Raw genomic sequence first — 15,291 nt, 5'->3', positions numbered from 1 at the left:
AAACGCGTCCAGTTTCTGCTAACGCACACTTTTCCATGAAGCAAACCAACCCCAGGGTGGCGGCGGCTGTGAATGAAATCTTGCACTCATGCAAAACCGTGTTTTACGGCAGAGCAATATGCCTAACGGCCGCCCGTCCAGTGCGGCCCTGGAACCTGCGAGCGTTATTTTCAGTCTCCTCCCTCCTGCAATAGGCATCAGCGGCCTCTCATCCGCTTGCTTGAAACAGGGCTTTTGGGCTTGGAACTGTTGTTTTCATTCTCTTGTCATCAACTTGAATTTAGCCCCCAGTCTTGGCTGTCTGTGTTCGCCTCTGGTTAAGGACCAAAGGGTGGCCTTTTGGAGGTTCACATCTTCTCCGTTTTCCCGCCTTGCCTGTGCTTCTTCTCTCACACAGCCGCCTGCTTCTCCATCTGCTGAGTGGTGCCTTGCCTTAGACTGTTGCACGTTCAAATGCCCTGTTTCACTTGAAACTTTCAAGTAAGTGGAGGAGAGGCTGCAAAGCAGTTTGAAGTGAGGAGATTGAAAATGACGGTTGCATCAATTTCAGATCCTTGCTCCCCCCCCCCAAACCCCGACTGTGTGACCCTCTTGGGCTTTCCACGTGCTTTTCCAGCCGCATCTCCACGAGGAGGAATTAACAAATCGTCACCAATCCTTCCTTGCTCCACTAGATAGTAAGGTTTTTTGCCTGTTCAGGAAAGGAAAACCTTGAGGGTTTTAGGAGAATGATGTGTTATATTTGTGCCATACTCTCTAGTGCTCCTGGACCCAAGGACTGGACCTAAGGACTGGATATGAAGGGTTATCTGGCCTTCTCATGTCACTAAGGTGGCGAGTTAGTCTAGCTAGAGTTTATACTATGCTATGAACTGCATGTTTAGGCAAAGCTCAGTTTCTTTAAAAACATGCCCAGTTAGTCATCATTAAAAAGTCTATTTGCACAGCTACGTGTACCCAGGAAAAAGACGTTGCCATAGCTCCCACGCCAAAACCAATGGCATGGCTCATGGCAATGTGCCATATCCATTTTCATTTTAAAATTGTCCTTTCCTATTTTTGATGGTGAATTGCAATGTACTGTGAACTATGCCTTAGATTTGTATAGATGGTTTGCACTCTGTGAGTTGGCGCGGTCTGATGTGGGTGTGTAATGTGTGTCGTCCTCTCCCCCCCACAGAGAGACATGCAGGAGCTGGATCACCAGCTGGCTCGGCAACTGATGCGCCTCCGGGGTCAGATCCACCGGCTGAAGGTGCAGCAGGCCTGCCACCAACACAAGGAAATGCTGGACGATGCCACCTTCGAGCTGGAGGACTGCGAGGAAGACTCGGACCTGCTCTGCAACATTCCCCCCAAGGCAGCCTTTTCCCTCTCCATGCCACTGAAGCACATCGGTGTCACCCGCATGAACATCAACTCACGCCGCTTCTCTCTGTGCTAAGGGACGCAAAGGGGCCACGTGATTCCTCACTCATTCTCCTCTTAAAGGGAAGGAAGCCGCGCCTTACCTACCTAATGCAATCACGTTATTCAACATGACTTACCTGATCTCCCCCAACAACAATCAATAAATCTTCAGCAAAGACAGAATTGTCTCCAACATGGCCACAATCGTCTCCAATAGAACTCAATCTTCTCCATCGCAGAAGTGATCTTCTCCAGCAGTGATCAATTCTTCAACAATGTGGACATGTTCCTTTCCAATTCACTCCAACTTAGACACACTCTCTACAAAATAGATGTGGTCTTCCCCATATGGATCAATTCTTTTCCAATATGAAGACACATTGTCTCCAACATTGGCTCAAGTGTCTTCATTATAGACACACTCTTTACCAGAATGGACACAATCTTCACTTCCACATTGACAATCTTATTCATCATTGATCCAACCTCTGCCATCATGAAGATTATCTTCCCCAACCCTGAGTCAATATTTTCCATCAAGGCTGTGATTTCATTCAACATTGATCAAATATTCTCCAGCGATGGATGGAGTCTTGTACATCATGGACATCATCTTTACATAGAGCCAACCACCTTCATCATGTAGTCATTCTTCTTCAACATTGATTCTTAATGTTTCAGTGATGTTTTCCCTTTCCAACTTGTATATCGTGTTACCCGCAAGATTCACAATCTTATTCATCACTGTCAGCAAATTGGCCAGTGCCGCTTCCAGATTTTATAACATATGTCGTTCGACAAAGCTCCAATATTGCAAATCTTGGGTAGAGTAGTCTACAGCACTTTCACAGTGTTCTTCACCATGGATATAATCTTCTGCACCATGGATCCACTCTTCTGCACCATGGATCCACCCATCTCAAGAATGGGTTCACTCCTCTCAAAATGAATCCAATACTTTCCAACACTGTCGGTCTTCTGCAACATGCATCCAATCTTCTCCATCATTGCTCCAGTATTCACCATTCTAGGTCCATCCTTTTTCAAAATGCACGCAATCTGCTCCAATATTAGTACATTGCAATCAAAAATGGATACAGCTTCCCCAATATGGACGCAGACTCCCCCAACACAATCTTCTTTCACATGGACACAACCATCTCCATAATGTATCCAGTCTTGTGCTACATGGACGGGATGCTCTCCAGCATGGACTCAGCCTCCTTCCATATGGATCCAGCCTTCCCAAACATGTTTACATTATTTCCCACGATAATACCACCCCAAAATCTAGCACAAGAAACAGGCTGTTTTTATTCAGATAATTCTGTTTTATTAGAAATAATACATCAAGAATTTAGAGACTGGCAGCTTCTTTACAGAAATGAAAACACAACCTGCCTTCTGCTGTTGTCTCACTTACGTTTGCATTCACGATAAAATATCAGACACATTTTTCATAATCCTGCCATATATATAAAATCTAAAGTGAAATGTAAATGACTATACTGAACAAAAATGACTCAGAACTCGGAAGAAACTGTTCAGTACTATGAGCAAAATAATTCGATTGTGCGCGCATTGAATTGAACCAGCAAAAGCGATTGTGTCGAATAGGAAAGTGATACGTATGTGATGCTTCATATAGAGTTGTGCCGCAAGCATATAGTGATCTGAGTAAACAGTTTTTCCATCAGTACCATGGACCATTTTTGGACATGACTCAGGTTTTCCTGTTGAAATATCTGGAAATAACTAACAGGTACACACTTTTACTTTGGAGAGAAAATCGCCTTCGTTTATTAAAGTGTCACACACGCATGAGATTATAACATTGAAATGGAAGAGAAATCTCCAAATTAATTTTAATTGGCATGAGGAGTCGTGCAAAATCCTTTTATTTTTGTGCAATGTTACCTGGAACAATTACGTTGGTTTTTTAAACTTACATTATTTTCTTGGGACTGAAGGAGAGAAGCCACCCCCCTTTCCTAGTCCACTTTAATGAGTAGAATCTGTATTCAGGATGTTTTTAAATGTAAACTATGGTTTTCACAGTTCATGATGTTCATTGGTCCCTGCAAATCTATGAGATATGTTGTACACTGCATTTATGAACCCAGATCTAATTTGCGTTTGTGAAAACATAGGGAATTCATTAATATGTGGTTACTGTCAGAGACTAATAGGCCTTTTGCAATTATAGATACTTCGACATTCTATTTTATCTATCCTTCCGCAAAATATCATTTACATTTAAATATGAGACCACTAAAACACTTTTAATTGCAATAAGAGATTGAATTACATATTGGGACATTTATCGACATGCTCTTGGATTATAGTACTCACTTCTGGTTTGTCTTCCAAGGGCCCAGGACAGGTAGGAACTTCAACTGACTTCTGGCATCATCATCAGATAGGTTATTCTGTTCAGTCGGCTCACTTGCTCCCAAAGTCACTCTCGGGTAATCTGGTTCTGTCCTGGGGAAAGCACACATTCAACCTTATCTGATAAAAAGGCCTTCATAAGGAGGATTTACATCCGCTACATCCAGGCGGAGCCACAATCTGATTTTCTCCTGCCGAGCAGACTCTCTCCATTTTCTGCTTTCCCAAAACTCTCAGTTCCTCTAATGCATTTGACTTTGAACACCTAGCAAACACCACCCAGGTAGCATCATTTGATGTGGCACTGTTGGACAGGACAGGGCCTGTGATAGGATGCTTTTACTCACTAACACCCACTCTTTGCTTTGATTGACCCATTGAATTCTCTTTGTCATAAAATGATGCATTTGTAATGAGGTAGCCCTCCATATAGGCATATAAAATCAAAATTAGAATACATTATTTATTTCTTTTTTAATTACTGGTATGAACATATGATGTTACTAAGAAATATATGTACAGATTTGCAAGAATATTTTGAATCCAAAGACATTGTTTATAGTCTTGTAACTGCATGCATAAAAAAGGTTTTAATATATGTGAATGTATTCAAAATTCATACATGTTAAATCGCACAAATGCTTCTAAAATGATAGCTGAAAATGTATTTCCTGCTTGGCCTCCTTCAAATACATAATTTTTTGTTCCGCACATCATAATTTAGCTTGAAATACGTGTCCTCGTATCCACAGAGACATCTGCTGTTATGAACAAAAGAACCTGTTAATAGGCTGCTTTTTAATGATCAGACACCTTCTGCATGAGGTCTTATTTCTCTGTCAGATTTGAGGTCAGGTTTTGTGTAGACATTTACTTCTTTGGGCGCACCATTACCTGTTGACCATGCATTATTACATCTCTTACCATTGTAGTCTTCCAGAAACACTTGCAAAAATACGGCAATTAAAATCATGAGTTTGGAATGCATTTGTAATTATTTTTCTATATTTTACACAAACACCTTTTTCCTGGGTCACATAGCTGTGCCAATAGGCGATTTAATGTCTTGCTCACAGTGATGGGTGACTGGGCCTGTTTAAAAAAAAACAGAGCTTTGCATAAACATGCAGTTTAGGTGAACCAAAGTTCACAGTTCAGTTCACAGTACATAAAAGCCACATGAGATATTCTGCCCCATGCAACAAAATGTGATGTTTACGTTATCTTTATTTATAACACTTTAATAATACATTATTCTGTTCATAAATATTCAAAATCTCTCATGCGATTTTCAATTAACCCCTTAAGTGCCAAGGCAGAGTATGCTCATACTGGATGCATAGGAATGTCCATTGGGACCAGACTATTTAGCAGTTAAGTGGTTAATATTCTGCACATCATTTACCTGCAGAAAAGTAAAATACAGCTTTCACAGTTTACGATATTCCCTTTTTACATGGCAACAAACATATAGCATCTCTTTTGCATTAACTAATTGTGTTCTTCTATAAAGCATGTGACTGTATTATGTTTAACATTCATTACAAGATATTTCAGTTCAAGGTAACTTTTTGAACTGACATTATTCAATGAAGAGCATTAGATTTAATCAAATAATTGCTTGCCGGTGTCCTGTCTCATTAATACTATTTACTTCTTTTCCATCATGGAAACTGTATTCTCCAAAACAGATGCAATCTTTTCCAACATGAAATTGACTGTTGAGCAAGCATTCAGTCCGCACAAACAAAGCTAACTGAACATCTGTGGCAGGGTAAATGCTCCCAGCCAGCTGTAAAAAATAAAGGCTTTTGTTTTCTGCACAATTACGTATCTCTGTCTCTGAACGGCTTTTATGGAGTTATGGCTGGAAAAGACCTCTTCAACATATGGCGGACCACGAAGCGACGCTTTAAATCTTTTACAGATTGAAAGCGACAAGAGCCCAAGGTCTTTGCTGATGAGCGCTGATGTGCAGCAGGTACGGAGAGGGAGCAAAAACCAAGATGAGAGGAGAGAGGGAAGACGCAGCTTCACCCCATTCAATCAAAACAGATGTCTTGTAGTGTGTCCTTTTCCGTGCCTTTGCAGCACGTCGCAGAATTTTGACTTTGGTGAAGTGCATTGTATATAATATATAGTTGGGGTCAAGGGATGTGGGTTAAGAGAAAGAAACATACCTCGATTTTGAGCTCCAAGGGACCAAATAACCCACATTAAACCCTAAGTAGAGTATATGGTATATGGGCAAGTGCCAGTTAAGAAGAATGTGTGTTACACTCCAAAATGGAGGAAAGTATGAGGTGAGATACTGTACTCTAGCACCTTGACGCGTCTCTTGTGCTGGATGAAATTACCAATAAAGATCTGGGACAAAATAACCGGACAGACTCAAAGAATATGGCAAAGTACTACTTTATTCTCAATTTAATAAAGCAGGGTCAACTGGCAGATATCGGACTGATGCATGCACACTCACACACAAACTTGATTACACAGAGGTTTTATTGCCCAATATGCATCATCTATGACGTTATCCCACGTGTCAAACTGTAAAACCTATTGACGGGAGGGATTGGTTAGGGGAACATATCTACTTATAGAATACCTATGGGTTAGCACTTCATTGACTGTATCTTATCTGTAAGACACACCTCAAACTACCACTAAATATGTATTATGCTGATTATAGCAGACCAAATGTCAGCGTATTGGTCTGTGCAAATAGTCTCACTGATTGGTTGGCATCCCCAGCCAACCTTGGACTTTCAGCTCGGCAGGCAGCGCGTAAGCAAAACCAAACCCAAGTGCTTGAGACCCGCCAGATTACTCCCCACTTTCCCAATAAGTCCATCATCTCTCATCAGTCCAGCCAAGAGTCGGAGATTCCCATGTGTAGTTGACCTTACAGCCTGGTTTCTGTTCTGGGACATTCAAAGGAGTATAAGCACATCACTATCTTCATCCAAAGCTCAGTGAATAGCCCTTGTTTTTGACTTCTGGATCATGTGTGAGGAGATCACGAATTTCTCCATTCTGACCTCCTATTTACTACTGTTTGATTCAATTATGCTGGGTGTCATTTCTCCTCTTGCCCTCTAGAGACTTGCCCACCCCATCTTGTAGGACCCTTATTCATTGTTAATTGTACAATACTTGGCTCTTGCAAATAATTGTCTTCTTTTTTAATCTAAGAGAAATATGTCTCGTCCATGGCTTATCCGTTTGCCTACCTTTGTGCTTTGCAGCTATTCCTTGTATTAGCATCCTTGATCCCAGGCCAACATAGACTCCTCTTCGTTTTGCACACAAAGCTAATTCTTCAACGTTTTATGACGCTGCAGCCCTGGTCTGTTTCTGAGGTAGTTGAATTGAATCTTTGCACGAGCCGGCGTCCATTTTCCTATCATGGCTGTCCTTCCCACGTTATATTTTCCTCTATAGCAGGCTTTTATGTTTCTCATCTACCTTGCGTTGCTGCGTATTTACACTTATTAGTCAACAAGTTACTTCATTCTTCTTTGTATATATGATTACTTTATAATTTCGTACGTTTCTCTTATCACTTCAGTTACGTTGTTACTCTTCAGTATTTTCATATTATTTCAGTATGTCCTCGTATAGCTTCTTTATGACATCACTCTGCCACGTCAGATTGCACTCAGCACTGTCCAGTGGTGGGTGCTGACATCCCTCCACACGACATCCTTCCACTACTTCAGTGAGAGGATACATTCAATACGGTCATCTGAGTCCATATCATCTCTCGTACACTCGATGCAGTATAGGCATAAAACATGGTGTCCCATATAGGGCCCTTCTCCTGCTGTTCCAGTATGACGGTGGTGAGGGGGCGGGAGCTAGGGATAATACGTCCACCTGCTCCTCTACAATGCATCTTCCAAAGAGATAGCAGAAGAAGACGATCGTTGAATTATTGTGCATGTTTTCTGGGGGTTTATTTGTGCTAATTTATTTGAAACATGTAAATATTCCTTAAGTATTTGTTATGTGTCAGCAATGGCTGACTTATTATGTGTGTTCTGTGATGGGTAATTTTGTGTTGAGCGCAAAGGCAGGTATTTCATTTCTATTTTGTTTAATTTGTTTGTGGCTGTGGGCTCCGTTTGCAGAGATAACAGCCACATTATTTTGATCAGTGAAGGCAGCTTTAGACAACAAGCAGCCTGAACATGGCCTGGTTTGATTGAAAGGGAAGCAGACCCTCTTTTTTTTGGATAGCTCTGAGTAAAAAAAGTGAATTTTTACAATTTGAATTGTATTTAGGCCTAAGCATGTGCACACCATATAATGTGTTAGTGTAAGCAATAAGCGAAAGACTTTACAAGATGCACATACAGTTTTTTGCTATGCACAGTGCAAGATTTATGGCAGTGTCAAGAGACAGCATTCCTTTGTCATGTTCGTAGACGGGTGTTGGGCAGTGAAGGATGCGCAGCAGAACACATAACAACTGCAGCCTTCAGCATTCAGCATAAGAGAAGAGGGGAGAGCTCAGAAAAAGAGCAGGGCGCCTGATAGTTCAGGTAGTCAAAGCACTGGTAGTTGAGATCCCACATTGTTGTAGTGTTTAGAGGGCAAAAGAGTTAGGTTGGGAAGGTTGTGATATAAATGTCAGTAAGGCTGGGGTGAGTTATGGTTGAATATTTATGGAGAAGCTTTGAGAAAAGATAGGAAGTGTTTGGATAGTAATATCCATGTAAAGTGCCTTGAATCAAGGAGCTATGTAAATATCAGATAATATACATTGAGTAATGTTGAAATATAATGTGAGGGTGGACCTTTTTATAAGGTAGGCAGTAATTGGCATAGATGCATCTGTGTATAGGATTTTTTAGTGACTATATGAAGAAAACTGGCTATAAAGTAGGTTAATTAAAAACACACATCCCTTTTAAGTGGTGTGATCTGAGGCACATAATAGTGTGCATGTGAAAAATAGATTGGGAAAATATGATATTTGGATTATGAGATAAAAGAATGAGTAGAGCTAGCGATTATATATATGTGTGCATGTATATAATTAATGTAGATTGTTCAGCAAAGATAGGCTTGTACGATTTGTACATTTTATTTACATATTTTAGAATGAAGCAATTTGTATATAGTTTTGGACTGACAGTGGAGCGAGTATTAGAATGGTTGTGATGATATATTTTGAAAACATGTATTTTCAATACAGAGCTTGAAGTGTGCAGGGGGGTTGTATACAAATTGCTCGAATGACAAATGACCTTTTCACAATTGACCGAATTGTGAAGGTCAATTGTTACATATGTGTGGGGGAAACCCCCCGCAATCCCCCACCCAACACAAAACCCCCACCAAAAGGCCTTATATTACACGGCCACGTTACTAGCCGTGTAGTTCTGGTTAAGTTGCTGTTTCCATAGGAAGAGCACTTTTTGGGCGGCTTATAACTCCGCTCCCCCTGGACGAATCCTCACCAAACTTTGCAAAATAAGTATATGGGCCACTCTGAATTATTTTTGCAAAGTTTGGAGATGTTTGGGCCGGGGGGGCAAAGTTATAGGGGGGGTCCCAAAAACATATTTTTTTCCAATAGACTGAATGGGGGAAAAGCTTTGCGAACGGCTACAGGTGAAACCGCTGGATGGATTTTGACAAAATCTGCGGCAGATACAGGGGCTTGGTCCAGAAAGCGTGCTTTTGTAAATTTGGTCACCATCTGTGCAGTATGTTTCTTTATAATTATCAAAAAGTAGGTCTGAAATAATTAGTGATATCTATGTTCGCTCCGCAATCACACTTCCCTGTTCGGTCGACGAACAAGATACCGATTGGCTAATGGGCTGGCGTCATGATCGCGGACACGCAACGTCTCTGCCCATTGGCTGCTGCGAGACATGTTCTGCATCAGATGGTTTGGATGCGCCCGACATCTTGGATCCGCGGAAAGCGGAGCAACAACCAGCGTACACATGCTTTTTTCATGAAACTATTTTGCTGTGTCACAGAGCATTGGGAAAGGTTCAGACAGTAAGACATGGGTGATCAATGCATTTGTTCTTCGGTCGTCATGATGTCATTTCTATGGACACCTTGTACGCACAGTAAATGTTGGGTGTAATAACGATAGCACTTCAGTCCATGTAGTGGACAGGAAATTTGTAACTGTTGAAAGCACACGCGTATTAGTAGGCAACATTGAAATTGACAACATGCCGTGAATGCATTATTTTTTCAAATGGGTATTATTATATTCATTAGTACGCCGCCATGGGTGACACATGCTACGGTGGTTGTGGCCAGGGCATAGATCTTGGATGCATGGCCGTCGGCCGAAGGCTGAAGGCCTTACTTCCAAGATTGTAGGCCCTGGCCACCACCACTGCCGCATGTGCCATTCATGCCTGCACCCCTAGTGTTGCATTTTGATTCGCAAGTTGTGGGGAGTGCGTGCAGTGTTGGGTGCATGGCAAAAGGCCATGCACCCAAGAACAAAGTGGTAAGTATTAGACGTGGAAGACACTGCACACCCATCCCATGTAAGATCCACAGACATACAGTTAGGAGTGAAGCCTCTGGCAAACGCACTGAAGGATAACATACCTACAGAATAACCCCCACTACGAAACATCACTGAGGTGGTTGTGGGGAGACCCTGCACTCTTGGGTGCAGGGCCGAAGGCCATGCAACCAATAATACACTTATACTTACTTAATGATGTATGTCCTATGGCCTCCTTGTACGCACAGAAAACGAGGGGTCCAATAAGGCCAGTATTTCAGCCCGTGCAGTGCACGGGGGAGTTGTTACATTTGTAAGGACACGTGTGGTGTTAGGGAACATTGAAATTGACAACATGCCGTGAATGCATTATTTTTTCAAATGGGTATTATTATATTCATTAGTACGCCGCCATGGTGGCACATGCTACGGTGGTTGTGGCCAGGGCTTAGAGTCTTGGATGCATGGCCGTCGGCCGAAGGCCGAAGGCCTTACTTCCAAGACTGTAGGCCCTGCCCACAACAACCGCCGCATGTGCCACCCATGCATACACCCGTAGTATTGCGTTTTGATTGGAAAGTTGTGGGGAGTGCGTGCAGTCTTGGGTGCATGGCCAAAGGCCATGCAACCAAGAACAAAGTGGTAAGTACTAGACTTGGAAGACACTGCACACCCATCCCATGTAAGAGCTACAGACATACAGTTAGGAGTGAAGCCTCTGGCAGACGCACTGAAGGATAACATACCTACAGAATAACCCCCACTACGAAACATCACTGAGGTGGTTGTGGGACACCCTTTACTCTTGGGTGCATGGCTAAAGCCCATGGACGCAAGACTGAAGTCATAAGTGTTATGTTGTTTCCTCTTAAGGGAGGAGTTCTTCATATGTTAAAGGCAATGCATTATGATGTAATAGAATGTTGGTGAGGTTTCTTGTTATGGTTCGAGGAGGGACGGTTGGTTCAGAGAGAGCTGAAGGGAAGGCTGAAGGGAAGTGAGCTCATGAGATGTGGGGTCTTCTTTTCTAACTTATGTACTTAATAAACCAACATTTCAAGCTTACCTGCCTCCGTCGCATCTTCATTACAATGGCGACGAGGATGGGATTGAAATGCCATGGATGGCAGGTGAAGAGAAGACCCCAGCTGAAGTACGCGTGATCAAGCATTTAGCAGGCTCCTATGAACTGGCCCTTTCATTTCCGGCTCCGGAAGGCAACACTATCCACGACACAAGAGCGAAGAAGACCGGACCGTTTAATTCGCTGGATGCCCCATGCGAGTCAGTGTGTCCAGCTGTCGGGAGTAACTGTGGACGCCAGCGGGACTCGTGAACGCCGCCACTCGTGCAGGGGCTGCAGCGTGGGAATCCCTCGGCGTACGATAAGTGGGAGGGCTGCTCCGCTTCCAGACAGCGTTGAGCGGCCCGAGTGGGAGCCTACGAGCTGGCCGCTCCGCTTTCCTGAAGCGTCGAGAGGCCACCGTGTAGGCCCTTCCACCCGCGCAGGGGTCCTCCACGAAGAGCTCTTACGGCACCAGGAGCAAGTCCGGTAGGGCGGCTTTGCTACTACGCAGCGTTGAGCGGCCCGTGGGGAAGCCTGTGTGCTGGCTGCTCCGCTCTCTTGGGGTGTCGAGTGGCCGCTCTTTGGAGTTCGGGATACGTCGAGATCTCCAACAAGACAGAAGTAAGTGTACTTTGGTTACTCCAGCCCTCATCTGGGGCCACTCTTCCGAACTCTGGTAGGTGCCTCTAGCTAAGGTGTGTCGTGGTTGGGGCCGGCAGTTTGAAGTAAGTTGCAGGAAGCGAATTTTCAACGTAGTACCGTATAATACCTAATGGAGGGAAAGGTAAACAAGATTACCGTAGTCCACTAAATGGAAGAGCATAATAAACTGTAAAAAGGCACCAGTTTACCGAACAACTTGATCCTGGGCCAAGGCATCAATAGAGTAACTGGAAGGATAAAAGGGGAGACTCCTAAAAGGGACATTGGAAGCGCTCAAAGCCAACTGTGGCCAGTTGCGCCTGGTGCAAGTAAAATAGAACACGCGCACAGCAAGTGACATTTCGGTTGGCAGTGGACATGGCAGCTCTGCCAGGGATATCGGGTCCTCCCAATTTTATGTCTGCCCCAGGGACGGCGAGGATTGCGTGGCCACAATGGCGCAAGGGTTTTCTGCACTACATGAAAGCAGCTGGCGGAACGGCCTATTCTGCTGAGAGGAAGGTAGCATTGTTGTTGCATTTTTTGGGCTTCGAGGGCCAAAGAATTTTTGAAACTTTACCTCAACTGGCAAATGAGGGAAGTGGGGATGAATTAAATGAGTTCGAGTCTGCATTGGTGAGACTTGATAAGCATTTTAAGCCAAAGAGGAGCACGATCTTGGAGAGGTACAATCTCCGGATGCGCACACAAGCCCAAGGTGAATCTGTTGAGGATTATGTAACTGCGTTGCGTCATCTGGCTCTTACATGCAAGTTCCAAGGACATTTCGATGAACATATTCGTGATCAATTCATGACACATTGTCGGTCAAATAAGATAAGAGAGGAACTGTGGTTAAAGGATGAACCGAGTTTAGATGAAGTATTGGATCTAGCAAAACGTGTGGAGCATTCCTTAGCATGTGTGGCCAAACTTTCCAAATCTGTAGGAGGGGAACCCAAAGAAAATAAGCCGGAGGTATTATCTGTGGCCGAGGGGAAGAACAAAAGGAGAGGAAAGAACAGGGTGACAGGGAGGAGTAATACCGAAGAGAGGAAGAATCAAGAGTCGATGCAGAGATATGAGAAAAAGGAAGATAGGAAGGAGGAAAGGCTATGTTATCGTTGTGCCAGTGCAACACACTTTGCGTCCTCTGTTGCATGTCCAGGGCGAAAAAGTACATGCTCAAAATGCAAAAGGAGAGGGCATATAGCATCATGCTGCAAGAACTACCAATTTGGACAGTCAGGCCAACGAAGAGTACTATATGTGAACGAGGAAGAAGAGGGGAGATCATCTGAAGAGGAAGTTGTGCTGCCATTACAGAATGTTATTGTGAATACTGTTAATGTAGTTACAAATGGTGGGGAGCCTGATGATTGTGAACGGCCATATACTGTGGTGACAGTGAATGGTTGTGAAGTATCAATGATGGCTGATTCGGGGTCAAAAATAACGTTAATATCCAGGGCTGTCTTTGAGTGCGAAATGAGAGGAGTAGTATCTGAGTTGTTAGAACCTGATATAAATCCAGGAGGGTATAACCAAGATCGGATTGATTTAGTAGGTTATATATGGAGTAAATTTGAGTTTAAGGGGCGTAGTTGTGAAGGCAAAGTGTATGTTACCAAGAAGGGGCAATCTCTATTAGGATGGAGAGAGCAAAAGAATTTAGGGATCAGACTCGATCCCAATCACCCAGAGCAAGTATTGCAAATATCCGAGGTGTCTATGGGTCACAACAGATATATGTCATGTTTTGGGAAAGTGTTCAATGAGAAGTTGGGAAGGATAAGAGGGTTTCAACATCAAATAACGTTAAAAAAGGGCAGTATACCTGTCGTTGCAAAGCTCAGACCAGTGCCTTTTTCTTTAAGGGAGAATGTGAAAAAGGAACTGCAGAAGCTATTGGAGTCAGGGGTGATTGAGAGAGCTGGGGGAGTTGAATGGGTATCCCCGGTGGTAATTGTGAAGAAAAGTTCAGGGGACATAAGGTTGTGTATTGATATGCGCGAATTGAATAAGTGTGTGCTAGTGGACAGACACCCACTACCGAACATGAGTGAACTATTGACCATGGTGGGGGGTGGAAGATATTTTTCTAAGTTAGACATGACGTCAGCTTATCATCAGGTCGAATTGGTGGAGGAATGCAGGAAAGTTACTGCTTTTGTGACGCATGAAGGTGTTTTTCAATTCAGAAGGATGCCGTTTGGATTGGCGTCCGCTTCATCTGTGTTTCAGAAGATCATGGATCGGTTGTTGAAGGGTATCAAGGGAGTGTTCTGTTTTCAGGATGATGTGTTGGTGAGTGGTGTCACAATGGAAGAGCATGACAGGAATCTACGGAAGGTTTTGAGGATATTTGAGGAAAGAGGTGTTACTTTGAGAGGTGAGAAGTGTAAGTTTGCGGAGGCAAAAGTGGATTATCTGGGACACGAAGTGTCGGGAGATGGAGTTAAGCCCAAGGAAGATATGGTGAACTCTATTAAGAGTATTGAGAAACCGAAAAGCAAGAATGAGCTACGCTCTTTCCTTGGGATGACGGAATTTTACCACAAATTTGTGATAAACTACGCTGATAAGGTACAAGAGATGAGAAAGATTCTTAAGAAGGGAGCCGATTTTGTGTGGAATTCCCAGTGTGACATGGAGTTTAACAGGATAAAGGAAGAAATAAACATGGCTAGTCCATTAGGATGTTTTGATACTAGAAAGCTAACCATAATCACAGTAGACGCGAGTGATAGTGGACTGGGAGCTGTGTTGTCCCAGAAGCAGGAAGATGGTTCCGAAGAGGTGATTGCCCATGCTTCAAGGGGACTCAAGGGAGCGGAGTTGAGATATTCTGTTTTAGAGAAGGAGGCACTTGCTTGTTTTTGGGCAGTGGAACGATTCAAAAATTTTGTGTGGGGAGTGGAGTTTGTGATACGAACTGATCATAAACCCCTAAAAGCAATTTTTGAAAATAAAGGCCTGGACAAAGTTTCTCGGAGAGTGGCAGGCTGGGTTACCAGGATGCAAACACATTGTTTTAGGATGGAGGTCATACCCGGTAGGGAGAATGTTTTGGCGGACAGTTTATCTAGAATAAGAGTGGCAGGTACCGAAAGTACGGAGAGTGAGGAGATGGAGCTAGTGTTTGTCAACACGGATGGTATTGTGTCCAAGCAGGAGTGGTTGGACGAAGTGGAGAGAGACAATATCATAAGGAGGGTGATTACTTATGTTGAATCTACAGCTTGGCCCAATAAAGTGGAGTTGGCGGAAGAAATGAAGCCATATTGGG

The 15,291-nt window shown here is 43.3% G+C and overlaps 1 protein-coding gene across 1 annotated transcript in view; it reads left to right on the top strand.

Moving 5' to 3' along the window:
- The window catches only part of FAM167B (family with sequence similarity 167 member B), an 84,632-nt gene extending 78,450 nt beyond the window's left edge, over positions 1-6,182 (top strand). The window contains exon 2 of the mRNA XM_069622475.1: positions 1,181-6,182. Coding sequence (XP_069478576.1) covers positions 1,181-1,444 — 264 coding nt within the window. The 3' untranslated portion in view covers positions 1,445-6,182. The remainder of the gene's footprint in view (positions 1-1,180) is intronic.
- The last annotated feature ends 9,109 nt before the right edge of the window (positions 6,183-15,291 follow it).

Source organism: Ambystoma mexicanum, chromosome 11, assembly GCF_040938575.1.
Source record: "Ambystoma mexicanum isolate Mex_15411 chromosome 11, UKY_AmexF1_1, whole genome shotgun sequence".
In the NCBI taxonomy this organism is placed as follows: Eukaryota; Metazoa; Chordata; class Amphibia; order Caudata; family Ambystomatidae; genus Ambystoma; species Ambystoma mexicanum.
This window is presented reverse-complemented; position numbering and strand designations above follow the sequence as displayed.